This window comes from Protopterus annectens, chromosome 1.part1 (genome assembly GCF_019279795.1).
Source record: "Protopterus annectens isolate FY-2018-M chromosome 1.part1, PAN1.0, whole genome shotgun sequence".
Taxonomy (NCBI): Eukaryota; Metazoa; Chordata; order Ceratodontiformes; family Protopteridae; genus Protopterus; species Protopterus annectens.
In genome coordinates this window covers 518,338,470-518,357,136 of record NC_056726.1, presented here as the reverse complement: position 1 = coordinate 518,357,136, position 18,667 = coordinate 518,338,470, and the positions used below count along the sequence as shown (strand labels likewise).

General features: G+C 37.2%; 1 protein-coding gene across 1 annotated transcript in view; it reads left to right on the top strand.

Moving 5' to 3' along the window:
• Positions 1–18,667, top strand: part of MAP7 (microtubule associated protein 7) — a 1,390,439-nt gene that overhangs the window by 1,148,149 nt on the left and 223,623 nt on the right. Inside the window, exon 17 of the mRNA XM_044076419.1 lies at positions 13,992–14,160. Coding sequence (XP_043932354.1) covers positions 13,992–14,160 — 169 coding nt within the window. The remainder of the gene's footprint in view (positions 1–13,991; positions 14,161–18,667) is intronic.

The window sequence follows — 18,667 nt, the reverse complement described above, 5'->3', positions numbered from 1 at the left end:
TAAACGAGTCAACAAAGGATAAATAAATATAAAACAACAGTCTTACAGCTCCCACCAACCCCTTGTTCAACAAACAGCTAACACAGTTCTGCCTTCTGAAATCAGTAGTAATTCAAACCAAATTATGAAAAGTAATTCAAACTAAAAAACAGGAAAATAAGTATTTGGAATGTGTGGGGCATTGTTTGTGTAATAAATGAAGTAATTTATTCCATAGGAATAGAGTATTTTTTGAGTCACCATTTGTCATGAGAGCATTTACTTACTTACCAGAGTCAATCATATTTTTATTTATATATTTATTTATTTTATATTTGTTTTCCGTGGAGGTCCGATTGGACAAAGCTGTCCGTTTTCAGTGGAGGCCTCAGGAGAAAACCTGCAGAAACAACTGCAAACATACTATACATAAGATATTTACATAAGCATAGTGGTTTAGACATACAATTAAAATTATAGCAGGTAGTAACGTGATTGTTGTTCATACAGTAGAGATAATCTTGAAGATGTAATGAAGATAAGTGAAGAAAGGGAAACTAAAAACACTAGCCAGTTTGTCAAAGGAGGAGAATATAGACAAGTTCATGTGAGGTTCATTGACATTTTAAGGGAAAGGTTTTCAACTTAGTCTAGGGGAGAGTGGGGATAGATGGGATAGTGGGGAGCAGGTGGCAGTGAGTTGGTGAATAACGTGTGATAATAAATATAGTGCACCTGTGGGAGTTTTAAAGAAGAGGTTGGATAGTGGGTAGGGGAAAGGTGTTAGAATATGTCAGCCAGGTGCTAGACAGTTACAAGTAACGTGTGATAATATATAGTGCACCTGTGGGAGTTTTAAAGAAGAGGTTGGATAGTGGGTAGGGGAAAGGTGTTAGAATATGTCAGCCAGGTGCTAGACAGTTACAAGTAACGTGTGATAATATGTAGTGCATATGTGGGAGTTTTAAAGAAGAAGTTGGATAGTGGGTAGGGGAAATAAGAGTATGCCAGCCAGGTGCTAGGCAGTTGCATGTCCAGGAATTGTTTAGGTGGGAAATAAGCTGTCTTTTGAAGAAGGTTTTGTTAGGTTGTACCCTGATTTGTAGTGGTAGGGAGTTCCAAGTCTTGGCAATGTTGCTTGAATTCAGGGCGTCACCAGAGCTGTAATTTTTTTAATAAATTGCAATTAGTGCCTTGTTAGTGGATCTAAGTTCTCGGTTATTGGAGTAGAGGGTGATCAGGTCTTGTAAGGCTGGAGTTTTGTCAGGTTGGTACGGTATTTGGTGAGCTAGAAGAAGTTGGCTTAGAGCTAAGGTGTTAGGGAGTTCCAGCCAGGAAAGCTGTTTTAGGACTTGACAGTGGTAGGTGTGATAGGAGTTTGTTGAGAATTTTGCTATTTTGTTGTAGCATACTTGATAGCTTCTTTACATCTCTCTTGTTTAGATTAATTAGGACAAGGGAAGCATACAGTAAGGTAGAGAGAAGATGGGTACAAGCTAGGGTAACTTTATTGTTGCTAGTTCGGACGTTTCTGCATCTGTAAAGAGTACCCAATTTTTTGTTGACTTTGGTTATTGTATGAGCTATGTGTTTGTCAAATTTCATATTATTGTCAATAATGACCCCTAGTAATTTGGTTTGTGTGATGGGGGAGATGGGGGTATTATGCAAAGCAGAAATAGAGAACAGGGGAGTAGGTACTGCTGCTCTAGTAGGATGGAAGAACATAAGTTGGGTGTTTTTAGGATTTAGTAGTAGCTGGGAGATTGTTAACCAGGTTTTGATGGATGTAAAGGCTTCTTGGGTCTTGATGGGAAGTTGTTGGAGGCTGGGGGCAGAGCAGATTAAGGTGGCGTCATCAGCGTATTAAACCAGGTTTGCTTGAGGGGTGGCTTTGTGAAGATTATTTGTAAATATAGTGAAAAGTAGGGGTCCTAGGAATGATTCTTGGGGTACTCCTAGTTTTACAGGAAATAGGAGGCAAAGGGAGTTTTTCCACTGAACAGCTTGTTGGCACTGGGAGAGAGAGTTTTGAAACCATAATAGAGTGAGGGTAGTTAGTTTTAATTCTGAGAGTAATGTTAAAAGTTTTGTATGGGAGACTGTATCAAGCACCTTTGATAAGTCAAGGAAAACTGCAAACCTAGTTGGCTGTTGTTGCATTGCATATTTACTAGTTTACTAAAATGGACAAGTGCAGTGACAGTGCTATGGTTGGGGCGCAATCTGTGCTGAGTTCCGGCAGGAAGATTGTTGAAGAGGAGATGTGTTAGGATCTGGGTGTGGATACACTTTTCCAGTATTTTAGCCAGTGGGGAAAGTATAGCTATAGGGCGATAGTTTATTAAGTCAGTGGAGGTGCCCTGTTTGTGTATTGGTATAATGTAGGAGATTTTCCAGAGAAGTGGCACCTTTTGTTCTGAGGGTGATCTGTTAATGATTATAGAGATTGGGTAGAAAATGGCTTTGGCTGCTATTTGTAGGAATTTGGCAAGTTGTTTGTGTACTGCTAGGGTGGTTGGTTTAAATTTGGTTAGATATCTATAGATGGTGTAAGTTAGAACAGGTTGAAGGGTGAAGGAGTTGGCATTATTTGATGGGTTATATAGTATAGTGGGGGTTGTGGGGCGTGGGTCTGTTGACAGCTTTAATATAGAGTTGGTAAAGAACTCATTGAATTGAGTGGCTGTGTTTATAGAGGTGCTGTCTATGCTTGGATGAGGAGTTGGTGATTTAGCTGGTTGGAAAATACTGTTTATAGTGGCCCAGAACTTTTGTGAGTTGGTATTGTCCTTAGTTTGAATTTCACTATAGTATTTTTATTTGTCTAGTCTGATTTGTTTTTTTACAGTGTTTCTCAGTTCTAAGAATGTTTGCCTATTTGGAGTAGTTTTGTTTTTGTGCCAGATGTCCCATGCTTTGTCCATTTGTTTCATAAGCTGCCTAGTGTTCTTGGTAAGCCATGGGGCATAGATGGTTTAAGTCAGATCTGTCTTGGTGGGGAAAGTTGGTTGAGAAGGCCTAAGAAGACAGTGTTGAAATACTCAACTGCTTCATCTAAAGGAAGTGTTAAAAGAGGGGACCAGTTAGAGTGTTTAAGGGCTGTATTAAGGTCATCAGCCCTGAAGTTTTTAGTGTATCTGATGTGTTTAAGAGATCCAGTTCTAGTGAATTTAATTTGGTCTCTGATGAAGAAGGTTGGGAGGTGGTCGTTTAGATTATCAAGTAGTGTACCGAAATTATGGGTGGAAGATGGACGATTGGTGGGAATCCAGTCTAGTATTGATTCTTTTTTTTTTTTTTTTGAAGTGCTGTCTACCCTAGTAGGGGTTTGTATAAGCTGTGAGTAGCCATAAAGGTTAATATGATTTGAGGGGTGGGTGATTTTAGTGAGGTCCAATCAATATTGAAGTGGCCTAGTATAATGGTTTTGTGGGGGAGGGTTTCTGATATCCAGTGGAGAAGAGATTCTAAAGTTTTGATATTATCTCCTGGAGGGATATATGATCCTAGGATATTTAGCTGTTTTTGTGTATTTATCTATGTTAAATAGTTCAACATTGATGTTGTTCTGATATAGGAGAGTGACTCTGCCTCCTCTTTTAGCTGTATGATCTTTTCATAGTATGCTATAACTAGGGCGAAGTATTTCTTTTTTTGTGTGGTTTCATTTTTAATGTGTGGTTTAAGCCATGTTTCTGTGAGAAAGATGATGTCAGGTAAATATAATGGTATGGTTGCATGGAACTCGATGGTTTTGTTAAGAATGCTTCTTATGTTATGATTTATTATTAGAATATCGGATGTTTTCTTATGTAGGCTAGTATTGGTTCTAGGCTGATTTTGGTGATTTGTTGGACTTGTTGTTGGACCTGGGTTGGGGTTGATATCGCCACTGCATAGGAGGTGAGAGGCAATGTTTATTATGGTTTGTAGGTATTTGGAGAAGGTTAAGTCACATTGTACGGGTACCCTAGATTTGCTTTGATAATGGAGGAGTTTGTAGGGGTGTAGGTCATAGGTGGTGTGGTTAAAGAGTGAGATGAGTAAGGGGTAGTTAGTCAATGTTAAAAGTGAGGTTGTGATGGGATGACTTATGTTGGGAATTGTAATGTTGTTGAAGTAGGGTGAGGTTAGATGGGCTGTGATAATGATTGCTAGTGTTAGAATTATTTGATATATATTCCCTGTACCTGAATTTGTGAAGACAGCTTGGTTTGATTACCTAATTAGTTAGACATGCTTGTTTTGTACATCCATATTATTATTTTTTAAAAAGACAAAAACTGCAAGTACAAATAAAAAAAAGGCAGACATACAGTAGGCAGTGTATATGCAGCCATAACTGAAATTATAAAGGTAAAAAACAGAAATATTCATAAATATAACTTGTCTAAAATTCCTAAGAAGAAAACTCTAAAATCTCATAATCATTCAGCAAATAAAGGTGCAGTCCGTGTTGAAGGTGTTTTGTAGGTATTGAATGGAAATCGTTTGAAAGCATGTAGCTATTTGACAATGGAAAAAATACAGTTTAATACATGGCTGTATAGAGCAGATAACATTAAGACGATACTACTTGCCTAGCTCCGTGGTGTAGAAGGGTAGAGACCTGACTCAGAACCAAAGTGACTAGGGTTCAAGTAGCACCTCTGGCACTATAGGAGCCAGTCAGGTTGGGAGAGGAGAGAAGGGGCAATTACCTCTTCTGGTGGCAGAATGGGTGGGATGCTTGCATTCAAGAAAGCAGTCTGGTAAGAGCGATTTCCCTGGTGGAGACTGGAGAAACCAGCTGCTATGTTTTTGGAGTTAATGGTAGTACTACCTAAAATAAGCATTCCTTGAGGAAGTGAAGGAAGCATCCTTTGTGTTCAACCATTGCAACACTCCTTCAGTTGCACTAGCAGAATATTTTTGGGGGAAGTTAATGAAGAAAGCAGAAAAACTATGAACCACCCCTAATGTCTGCCTTAATGATGGCCCCTCCAGTCAACCTTTGCCCCCATCCTGGGGAAACAATAGAATAATTGACCAGGAGGGGGCTGAATGGTAGTGACATCAAAGTTTGGCAAAAAAAAAAATACCATTATGTGATAGAAAACCAGTGCCACTAAGAGTCAGAATATAGGATACAGACCTCCCAACCATTCCGAATTACTCGTTTTTTACCGAGTTTTGGGGTCCAAATGAAGGGGTGCCATGATTCCCGAGTGGCACCCATTCAGTTCCGATTATTTTTGCCTTTTTTAAAATTTTCGCGCTGTCGGAGCTGACGTCACCACGTGCGCAATGACGTCAGCTCCGTCAGGCTACCAGCCAGTCGGAATTGAGCTCAAGGAGCTCACATCATCATTTCCGGCTGGCGGCCAGGAAGCTGAAACGGCGGGAATGGGGAACAGCAGAAACGGTGGCCGGGAATGGAACATGAAGCTGAAAAGGCAGAGTTTGCGAGCCGGGAACTACTCAGGGCAGAAGACAGAGTTTGCGAGCAACGACAGAGGGGGTAAGGAACCACACTCGTTATTCAGGGTTTTGTGTGTGTGTGTGTGTGTGTGTGTGTGTGTGTGTGTGTGTGTGTGTGTGTGTGTGTGTGTGTGTGTGTGTGTGTGTGTGTGAGACACAAGTATATGCAGATAATGCACATTATTCATTCTCTACTTTTAGTGTTACATGTTGGTTGGTTGCTTGGTTGGTTGGTTAGTTGGTTGGTTAGACAATGCAATCAATGGCTAAAGGCCAGCTTTTCTGTGAAGGCTGTAAGTCAAGATAGATAACCCAGTACTTCCCTACTGAACATGGAGGAAGGATACATATCAGTCTATATACCGTGAACTGGAAGAAGTACAACAAAACATTTGGAATAGGTGGCTGAAAACAAGCACACCTCTAATACCAATGCTGCAAATGAATATATTGGTGGCAGCATGAACTCTGCTGACAGTAACACTTCCTCTTCTCTAAGCATTGCAGGGTTTGCACTCGAGTTAATATGATACAAGGAAGATATTTTTTTTTTAAATGAAGACAGGGGACTCAGCTGGAAATGAGACTTGCTGTAGTAAAGGTATGAGTCATTAATGAGATGAAACCAGAGATCAGTAGAGATAATGGACCAAAAAAAAAAAAAACAAGTAGATTCTGTAACTGTAAAAGACTTGAAGCTATTATTATGTAGGTATAGGCCATCTAAAAACATTCTGTTCACTTTTATCCTCTGTCGACAACATATTTTATTATGTATGTGAGTATTCACTCATTTATTTGCTTTGCTTGTTTGCTTGGGTACGTATTTAAATATTATTGTGTGTCATCCTTGAAAACAAGCACTAGCTGCTCGAAGAATAACTGTTACGATACTTCCCAGTGTTCCGCTGCCACCCTTCAACTTGCCGTTATCTTCAGAAGCCCATTTCTCACCCATGTATGAAGAAAGTCCATGAAACTCACTCACACATCAGTGCAGTATGGCTAATTAGATCACAGAAAAACTCTTATTTGATAAGTGGAAAAGAATTGCAAAGCTCTGGAATTTGAGGTAACATACATGTGTGTGTGTGTGTGTGTGTGTGTGTCTGTGCACAGGAGTGTTTTTTATGGAGTTTTAGTTTATAGGCTGTGCAATGAAATGCTATCAACTCAAAAATTTGAGTAGTTTCTCTTCTTTCTTCATAATGATTAGAATAGCAAGGTTGCCTTGAAAATTCACCCTGATAATATTACATAAATATATTATGTACCTTTGCGACATCCTGTTTAAGTGTGTAATTATGACATCGTACAATGTCTGTATCCTGAAATTCTTCATTTGCATCCATTTGATTTCTTGCTGTTTGCTTTTTTTGTAGATGATATTTTGAAGCACTGTAGATAAAAATAGCACAGCAAAAAATGATAATCATGGAATAAAAGATGGCAGAATGCCATTTATAAATTATATGGAGTGTTGTTGTCTAGTGCATATATCAATGTTGCGTCATTAATTATACTTTTATACATTTGAAAAGTATAAGCAAGGATTTTGCTAAAATACCCTCTATGACCTTAAGCAATTCCCTCTGCATTTCTTTTGTTTTACTCTCATATTATAGTTATTCAAAAGCATTTCTTGTACCAAAATGCTTTATCCAACTGTGGCTATACAAAGTAAACAAAACTGTGAGATCTAAAATAGTTAATTGGTGGATGCTGAAAATGTTGATTACACTTATTGAAAAATCATCTAGTTGTTTTAGTCGTTGCCCATCATTATAGTTTATTTGACATTTAGAGGGTAATTGTGAAAGCTTAAGAGCGTCTCTAATCATAAACAACCATCAGATAAACCAATAAATTATGATTCTGGTGTCTGATTCATAAACTTGGCTCTTTCCACCAATTCTAGCTGCATATTTGCCTCCAGATGTCTGCAAGCTGTCTGATGTTATATAATAGTCTGATAATAACAGGACAAAGGTCACCATTCATGTATGGCTGTTAAACTCTGTCAGCGATAACTGCTATGTTAGCTGAATGCGCCAACAGACAAAATTAATGATATATCAACACATGAGATATTCATTAAGTAGAATGAACAAGAACCATGCCCATACAATTGTTCACTTTTATGAAAAGCTAGAAATAAATGAAATCAGTTTTTACTGGAATGCCATGTAAAGATGTAAAAAGTTATAGAGCTCCTGTTGAAATCAATGAGTTAAATAATAGAGTAATTTGCAGATGCAGATGAAACCATTTACATAGATTCTCACCTGACATTACTACAGAAATGAAACTGGACTATGCAGTTGCTGACTACAGGGTTAGAAGGGTGGGTGTGGCATAGTGGTTAAGGCCTTTACCTCAGAGACACAAGATACCAGGTTTGATTCTGATTTCAAGTTACTAGCTAGGCATAAAATGGCCCTTTAGGGCAGCTGTCTGGTATTCACCTTTGAACTACTAGAATACTTTTACTGACAAGTTTGTAAGGTAGGTACAAAGAATGGTCTGCTTCAAGCAGGAGGTTATAGCTAACATATATTGTGAGATTCAAACATGTCTGCTACACTAACAGTTGCAACAGTGACAATAGAATATCACAGGCAAGAAGACGTCAATGAGAGTGGTGTGTAGCATCACTGAGACACTCCAATAATCACTTAAATGGGGAAAACTAATTAACCTAGTAGTCTGTATCTGCTGTTTGTATCTACATGTCTGTGTACTGTGACTTTTGCAAGGAAAACTGGACAAGTATCAGGAGAACACGACCTGATATTACTGGTAAAATGTTCAAACTATAAATTTAAAATGCACTCTAACATGTGGTGTTGTATTATACAAGGAATATAATTTAATAAAGTCAGGAAGGTGTATAAAGAAAATAACACATGTATGTTTCTTGTTTTGTGTGCAAGGGGCCAGTGATTTGAAAACAGCCCAAAGGGAATCTTTATCCACCACTGGCCAGATGCATTTTCTTTGGATGTGGTGTGGGTTTCAATGCTGTTTCAATGAATGTGAGTTTCAAGGGCAAAGAAGTTTTAATGTCAAGCCTATTTTCATTGTGAGACAGTATTGCTTTGTTTACCAGATGATGTATTTTAGTGTTTCTGCATTGTTTTGCTGTAAAATGTAAAAATAAAATCCAAATCATTGTAGAAGTAAAGCAGTATGCATACATTAGTGTTTATGGTAAATGGGGCGAAATAGCGAGGTAACGGGACATTGGAATGGCTGCAGGGGGACTCTGGTGCCATGTTTTGGTTGTCTGTTCTTCAGTTTGTGTAAGAAAGTTGGTATCCCACAATTCCATTTGAGTGGGTGGGGTTACATAATTATGTATGCAAATTAGATGTTAATCAGCGTACAGATTTGTACCTATTTTTTATGGGCCTTGTCCAGATTTTTGATGTTTCCAGGTTGAGAGGTATGTATAGGAAAGATTCAGTAAGACAAATTAGGAAGGAAATGGAAATTAATAGCCCATATAAAAAGCCACAGATAAAGTGGAGGTAGCAGAAATTAAAAGCTGCAGTATGCAAGCAGGTTTTTATGTCAAAAATGCATTATAAAAGTTATAGTGTTAATACAGCATTAATCTGCTGAGTTGCAAATTTACATTAACAAGGAAACAGGGACATGATTATTCTGCTAAGTTATGAATTTACAGAAACAAACAAAAGGAGCTTAACTGCCCAGGTGGTTAAATAGCTCAAATAAATACAAATGAAAAATATAAGTAACAACATATGATTCTAAGATACAGGGAGTGTAAAATGAATAGAGGTGTCAGAGAAGAGAGAGAGAGAGATTAGTAAAACAAACTGGTTTTAAACAAGAAGTGTGATCTGTTAGCAGTATTATACATTTCTCATTACATCTGAAGACTGTCCAGGCCACCACTTTGGTGTTTCATAAGCTTATTGTTTTAAGTACAATGACTTTAGGTAGTATTTTCAAGATCTGGGGTTTTGAAAGTTCACAGTGCAGGAGAATTTACAGAAGGCTTATTCAGCAGTATCAGGTTCAAATTCCAGTCTTTGCAAATGTGATTGTTCCTTGATTTTGTAGTCTTAGTGGAATGCTAAGCAGGGACCACTTTTAATATTTCCAAGTGGGGGAAATTATCTAGATGCATTAGTTTGAAGACTACTTCATCCTTTGGATGAGACATTAAACCAAGCCCTATCTGCCTGAGTTGGTGGTAGGTCAGGTAGATGTAAAAAACCCACAGTTCCTACGAAAAATAGTTGGAGAAATTCATCACTGCCCTGGCCACAATTCAAACTGATTAGTTGCTTTAGTAATGCATAGCCATTTTACCCTTTGAAATGAAAGGCATTGATGTTTTCTTGGTTTGATGAAGAAGTAAAGCAACAAATCTTGTTTAATGTATCGTAGGATGAACTGAAATAATGAAGGAAAATAAGTATTCTAACTTTGGAGTAATATACTTTGCCTTTGAAGCCTCTAGCTTCAGGTGTCAGACATTTTGTTAGTTTATTTGATAGTTCTGCTGGGACATGAATTTTTGAGCAGTTTGCTCAATGTGATTATTAAAGGTGAGTAAATGGTCTAATCAGATTTCAAGGTAGATATAAACAAAGCACATTTTTAAGTTATAAACTGGGACTTGATTACTGAGCACTTAAAAGTTCATAAAGATGAAGTATGGAACGGGATTTCTGTTGCTGTTAACTAAATCCTAAGTAGCCTAGACTGCATCTTCCATGTTTGTGTCTTATTTAAATAAAAGGCCATATTTGTTTTCAGTGCTCCCTCGCCTTTTTCCTTTGATTGTTCCAGATATATTTTCTTGGCAGCCAGCTTCATGACACAGAATCTTGAAACTGTGACTTCACTGAAGTAGCTGGCTGGGGAGGAGGTGGTTGTAGAAAGCAACTGGCACTGCCCTGCCATTCCTTTGTGGAGAGATGAAGGGTTTGTCCCACTACAGTAGCACTCTCTCGGGAAAGGCCCAGAAGCGCATGCTGTATGCACAGGTTCTTGAAAGTAATGGCCCAGTGAGTGAGTGGATAACTCATAGGTATACGAAGCGTATTCCTGCAAAAGGTTTCCCATTGTGGGCATTGCACCTTGCTTGCCAAGAAAATGAGGGCTGGAGATGCATGTAGAAATATCTTAGTCCCCTGCACAAAAATGAATGAGTGCCATGGATGTAACCTCTCTCTTTCTCTCTGTGTCTCTCTCCCTCTTATTATCCTTGCTGTGGCCATGAAAGGAATAATTTGGGCTTTTGGGAAAGTATCTATGGTCATGGCAGGTGGCAGTAAAAAATAAAAATAAAAAGAAAGCATTTATTGGTTTTGCTTTTCTGTCCTGTTATGAGGACAGAAAACCAAGAAATTCTTGTATACCTATAAGTTATCGGCACTTACCTGGATACATACACAGAGTCAGTCACGGAATACATCTCAAAATGTGTGGATGATGTAGCAATCACCAAGTGCATCACCATGCGGGCAAACGAAAGGCCATGCCTAACCAGTGAGGTGTAAAAGCTAGGAACGCAGCATTCAGATCAAATGACATGGATGCTGTAAAGCTTGCCAAAGCCAAACTAAACAAAGGTATTAAGGACATGAAGAGAACCTATGGCAGAAAGATCCAGGGCCACTTTAGCGACCAGAGAGAGATACCAAATGACTATGGAAGGGCATACAAACGATTACTGACTGCAAACCTGCTCAGCCTCATGTGATGACAGCCCTGAATTTTTGAACCAACTGAACATCATCTTCAGCAGGTTTGATACACGTAACTAAATGGTGGCAAATAAATTACCCATTGACAAGGATGAAGCAGTGCTGAGCCTGAACACAACTAATGTCATCAGAACCTTGAAACGGTTCATCCCGAGGAAAGCAGCTGGCCCAGATAACATCATGAGTAGGGTACTACAGGAATGTGCAAAAGATCTGGCACCAGTACTCATGGACATCTTCAATACTTCTCTACAAGTAACCAGTGTACCAAATTGCTTCAAGAAGATGACCATCATTCCCTTACCCAAGAAACCACAACCAATAACTCTAAATGACTACCGACCAGTGGCTTTAACCTCAACAGTGATGAAATGCTTTGAGAGGCTGGTTAAAGATCATATAGCCTCAAGCATACCAGTGACTGTGGACACATTGGGAGAACCGTAGCACAGCAGATGCCATCTCCCTAGTAGTCCACAAAACTCTGACTCACATGAAGGCAAGAACTGCTACGCAAGTCTACTGTTCATTGACTTTAGTTCTGCCTTCAATACTGTCATCCCTCAAAATCTGATCATGAAACTACTACAGTTGGGCATCAACTCCCACTTATGTAATTGGATTCTAAGCTTCCTCACGGAAAGGTCTCAAAGGGTTTATGTGGGTGACAACAGTTCTGAAAGCATAACCCTGAATACAGGAGTACCACAGGGGTGCATCTTAAGTCCTCTCCTATTCACCTTGCTGACACATGACTGCGTGGCCAGACACGAGTCCAATAAAATCATCAAATTCACAGATGACACCACGGTCATAGGTCTGGTCAGGGACCGAGAGGAGACTGCCTACAGGAATGAGATTGAACATCTGTTGGGCTGGTGTGACAACAACAACTTAGCACTGAAAGTCACCAAGACTAAGGAACTGATTGTGGATTTCAGAAGGTCTCAAGAACAACACCAACCTCTAGAGATGAAAGGTTTGACAGTGGAAAGAATCAAAAGTGCAAAGTTTCTGGGAGTATATATCATCGAGGGCCTGTCCTAGTCAGTCCAGTCAAAAAAGCTCAGCAACGCTTGCACTTCCTAAGGAAACTGAGGAAGACAAAACTATCGAACACCATCCTGCAGACTTTTTACAGGGATACCATCGAAAGCATCCTTATTAGTAGCATCACTGTCTGGTATGGGGGCTGCAACACCTCTGATCATAAGGCTCTTAGGCGAGTTGTAAGGGCAGCAGAGAAAATCACTGGTTCTCTTTTACACATCTGGAAGACCTACATGAATCATGCTGCATCAGTAGATCCAGGAAGATATCCAGTGATCCTTCGCATCCTGCAAACTGTATGTTCTTCAACTTCTCCTCAGGTAGGAGATACAGAAGTATGCACTGTAGGACTTCTAGTCTTAACAGTTTATCTCCTGCCTCCATCAGACTACTGAACTCCTGTGAAAAATGAGCCAGGAGATTGTCAAAGCATTCTTCCCCTCCTACCACATAGCTATGTTATTTATCTGACTGTACGGATCCTTACATATCTAGGCTTTGTTACACTATAAGTATTAAGCTTTTTCATGTGCAATAACTGACTGATGTGTATATTTAACATTGGTTCACACTTTACCTTACCATAGGACTCCATGAAGTGCAGTATCATAGAGTGCAATGTAAGTTACACTGTGCAATATTCATGCTGACCATTCCATATGCTGCTTAGTTCTTATGTTATAGTAATTTCATGCACATGTTGTTACTCAGTTCTATTTATATGTAAAGTGTGTCTGGTCATTATGTTATCATTTTATTCTATTTTTACTTTTATTTTTATTATGTTATTTTATTATTATTATTATTCTCCTCATATGCATGTTTTTGCACTGGGAACGAAGCATCACAGTTTTGTTCAGCTACAGTGTTGAGTAGTTCTGAATGACAATAAAGTTTTCTTTGACTTTGACTGACTTCTTAACTTGCCTGCAGCTCGCGTGTGTATATTTTGCACGTCCCTACTTGAAACTCTAGATTTTAATATACTACACTTGTAATGCATCCTTCTTGGAGTCTCGTTGCCTTTTCATACCTTTTCTGTAAAGTTAGAATTTTGTGTCTGTTGTGTTTTTGCCTTGCTTGCTCTAGCTATTTTCGGTCACAGACCCTCAGATTTATTTCCCATTCATTCAGCTATGTCTAACTTCCACTTTCTCTATCTTTCATCCGATCTTTGTACTTATTTCTAAACTTAAAATTGATGTTCTGATTCAGTTGTATGTCTCTTCTATAAAGCCTTTAAAATAGTAAAAAAACGCCGTTTAATTGACAGTGACATGACACCAGCAGCCAATGAAGGGCATCTAAACGGAAACAGAAACATTTATACAGTAGGTCTGACTCAGTTATACCCTCAGATTATGACCTCATTTACAATAATGTAACACTAAAGTCATATACTAATATTCAGTGAGTGGCAAAGCAGGATCAAAATAGGCACCACCTCAAATACATGTAATTTCAGAGTGTAGTTGCAATGTTCCATATGTTAGTGTAACTTTTGCTATAGGGTGTAGTTATTTTTTCCTTTATAGTTACAGTTTGGTAGCTTATCAAATACAGCAGCTATTTTTTAAATCAGAAAATAGTATAACTTAAGTATGGAAATCAGCACTGTATGCAAGCTTTCAGTTTAGAAGAAGATTTTAAACGTCACACTCTTCGTTGAGGTTGTTTTCAATTTCTGAGTTTTAATGGTCTTTAAAGTTGTTTTGTCATATTTTCTGCACTAGTAAAAGTTGATTCCTTTTGCAGACGTGCAAGAGAAGAGATGACAAAGCGGAAAGCTGAGGAGAAAGCTCGCCGAGAAGAGGAGGCTCGTCTGCAGGAGGAAGAGAGGAAGCAAAAAGAGGAGGAACAGAGGCAAATAGAAGAAGAACTGCAGCGCAAACTAGATGAAGAAAAAGCTCAGAAGGAAAAAGAGGTAAAAATTACATTTAACAAGAGTAGTATTCAAGGGTATGGGATACCTAATCTTTCTCATTTCATTAATTCATATTACCTTTAAATCTTAATTTAGTTAGCCTACAAAAGTAATGTTACTTGTTATTGTTAGGCAGAAGGGTAATGCAATTTTCAGAAATGTTCTAGATTGCTAAGCACATTATTGTATCTTTCTGTGTGACCTTTTAAAATTATAATCCAAATAATAAAACTGAGCATAAGGTATACGGTAAAATTGTAAAATATGAGCTATTATACTGACCAAGACAGGCTTACATAAAACAACAATGTGGAATGTACAAAGATTATTCTAATAGTCAGCACCATTTATTTAAATATTTGGTTGGACATGTCTTACATGTCTTTGATGGAATTCATGGTGCACTATTACCTAATGAAGAAAGTGTGTGTGTGTATGTGTGTGCACGCGCGTGTATGTATACACATATACACACACACACAGACACACACATATATATATATATATATATATATATATATATATATATATATAGATATATAGATATATAGATATATAGATATATATGTATGGGTTCCATTCATTTTTTCAAAAAAATAAAATATTGAAATTCAATGCTGAAAGCTCAGAGTATTGAAAATAGAAATTTGACCTTTCATCACTGAATTGTGATCCCACAGTTGGTGTATATGTAATTAGCATGGGTGTAGGGGGGGTTCAAAAGGTATTATGAAATATGCCTATGTGTGTGTGTGTGTGTATAAATATATATATATATATATTTATATATATATATATATATATATATATATATATATATATATATATATTAGGTAGGTACTAGGCTATCGGCCCAAGGGCCTACGCAAGCCTAGCCAACAAGGTTCCCTGGCTTACACCACCCAAGAAAGTTATTTTCCTGTGCCACTGACAAGCAGAGACACAGAAGTGATCCCCGGGGTGTATTTCCTATTTCCCATCCACTCATCAAGATTTTTCTTGAAGAGTGCTAATATATATATATATATATATATATATATATATATATATATATATATGTATATATATATATATATATATATATATATATATAAACACATAAATAAGTCCAGCATCAAAAGTAGAAAGTCCCACTTTACATTCTGAATCAAATGCAAGGAAAATACTTAGTGATGCATCTTTATTGCAGATAAATTCCAAAAACATGGCAACAACACTACGCTACACAGACAGACACAACCAAACCGGTTTCGCCCCTGGCATCATCAGTGGAATAAATCATCCCCTCTCAATTCACATTTACATAGCACAATATCTAAAGAAACATAATACTGACATAAATATTATAAAATAGTGACCACTTAACTCAAAGTACATATATGTTAAACATATTTTTTATATATATAGATATAGGTTAAATAGACGTATCCCGAAAGCACATTATAATTCATTGCATATGCGAAAAATTCAAGTGAATATGAAAAAAAAGATAGAAAAACATATTAGAAAAAGCTACACAGAAAAAACTACACAGTAGAAACAAAATAGAAAGGATTCTAAAGTACCCATTCTTATTCTTTAAAAAATTAACCCAGGCCAATATACACATTGAACGTGTGTGTGTGTGTGTGTGTGTGTGTGTGTGTGTGTGTGTGTGTGTGTGTGTGTGTGTGTGTGTATATATATATATATATATATATATATATATATATATATATATATATATACATATTTATACACATATATACATATATATATATATATATATATATATATATATATATATATATATATATATACACACACACACACACACACGTTCCTACATATTCATATGTACACTTATACATAAGTAAATGTATATTCATATAAATACCAACATGTACATATATATTAATGTTATACCTATTGCAGAAGTGCTCATTAAGGGCAGGTTTTTATAAGTGGCTCCTAAATTTACTATCCACAGTTTTTCCTTTCTATCCAAAGTTCTGTGTTTGTCTGTTTCAGACAAATTCTTATCCCAAACCAAATCTATACCTACAAATACAAAATGTGCTGAAGCATGTTTAATCTTATGTTTATATCAACCACTCCTTGTTCTCTGACAGTTAATATCACTAAGATGTACTGCTAACCAATTTTTGAAGGGTCTAGATGTCTGGCCCAAATAGAAGGCCCCACACTGGCAAATAGCCATGTAGATGACCCACTCAGTACGACAGGTAATAAGGTACCTAATCTCAAATACCTTAGGAGTATTTACCGAAGTGAATGATCTGGATCTAGATATGACCTTGCAGTAAACATAGTTCCCACAACAATTGCAACCTCCTACTGTGTTGACTTTTATCTGTATTTGTACCATGAAAGATGCTTCCCAGTATTTTTGCCACGTCGATAACTGTAAGAGCAATGTTCATCCAAACATTTGTCAAAAAGTCATCAGACTTTAAAATATGCCAATGTTTATCAATTATATCTCTTATTTTGAAACTGTTAGTGCCATATGTGGTTATGAATCTAACTTTAGATGTTCCGGGTGCTACACGAATAGATTCTACCTCTTGGGTGTCATACAATAGGGGTTCTCTTTTCAAATTAAGTGCCAAATTTTTCTTTCTCTTAATCTGAGATCTATTATAACCCCTCTTAATAAACCTATCAGCCATCTTCTTGGCCTCCATCCTGTAGATATCATCATCACTACAGATCCGCCTCAACCTTTGGAACTGTGCTTTGGGTATATTAGTCACCATATGTCTTGGGTGGCAACTACCCACCTCAAGTAAAGAGTTCCTAGTAAATGTTCCCCTGACTTGCAGGTAACACTGCCTACCAAAATAGAACACATATAATAATGCAAGTCAGGGGAACAGCCATGGATACTACCTTTGCCCCCATATATGCCAACCTATTTATCGGGTATATTGAATATGGTATGATTTATGACAAAAGAAGCCCTTTTAAAAAAGATCTAGTGATGGGGCGGTGTTTTTTAGATGACTGTTGGGTAATTTGGTCAGGTTCATTGTCAGAATGGAGGTTACTTGTGGAATATTTGAACTCCAATGAATTTGGACTGGTGTTTGTAGATAGGATGGAATCTTTCTCCATAGATTTTTTGGATGCCCATGTTACCAAAGCTGTAGATGGAACAATAGTTACTGGTCTTTACAGGAAACCATTTACTAGGAACTCTTTACTTGAGGTGGGTAGTTGCCACCCAAGACATATGGTGACTAATATACCCAAAGCACAGTTCCAAAGGTTGAGGCGGATCTGTAGTGATGATGATATCTACAGGATGGAGGCCAAGAAGATGGGTGATAGGTTTATTAAGAGGGGTTATAATAGATCTCAGATTAAAAGAAAAAAAAATTTGGCACTTAATTTGAAAAGGGAGCCCCTATTGTATGGCACCCAAGAGGTAGAATCTTTTCCTGTAGCACCCGAAACATCTAAAGTTAGATTCATAACCACATATGGCGCTAACAGTTTCAAAATAAGAGATATAATTGATAAACGTTGGCATAGTTTAAAGTCTGACTTTTTTGACCAATGTTTGGATGAACATTGTTCTTATAGTTATTGATGTGGAATAAATACTGGGGAGCATCTTTCATGGAATAAAAGAATGAATACAGATAAAAGTGAACATAGGAGTAGTTTTCTAATATGTTGTTCTATTTTTTTTTTTCATATTCACTTGAATTTTTTGCATATGCAATGAATTATAATGTGCTTTTGGGATACATATATTTAACCTATATCTATATATATAAAAAGTATGTTTAATATATATGTATTTTGGGTTAAGTGGTCACTATTTTATAATATTTATGTCAGTACTGAGTATGTTTCTTTAGATATTGTGCTATTTAAATGTGAATTGAAAGGGGATGCTTTATTCCACTGATGACGCCAGGGGTGAAACCGGTTTAGTTGCATCTAACTGTGTAGAGTAGCATTATTGCCATGTTTTGGAATTTATCCTACAATAAAGATGTGTTACTAAGTATGTTCCTTGCGTTTGATTCGGAATGCAAAGTGGAACGTTCTACTTTTGATGCTGGACCTATTTATGTGTTTTGTAATTTGGTTTGGTCTGTGCATAGTGTGTGTTTGTATGTACCAGAAGATTTGGCTGATATGTGTGTGTGTGTGTGTGTGTGTGTGTGTGTGTGTGTGTGTGTGTATATATATATATATATATATATATATATATATATATATATATATATACACACACACACACACAGAGGGGGGTATATATACTCACTTTTGTATAGTAAATCATACATCAGCCTTCTAAACGTCAACCACAAAAGGTCGACATAGTGAAAGTTGACATGCTAGCACACATGTGCAGAGAATGAACCTCAGCGAATGCAATATTTAAGTTAAAAATAAAAACAAAAAAATATATTTTTTTTTTACAGGGGGAAAGCCCTCCTGCACCCCCATAACACATTAATTATATAAACTAACTCTCAGAATGCACAAT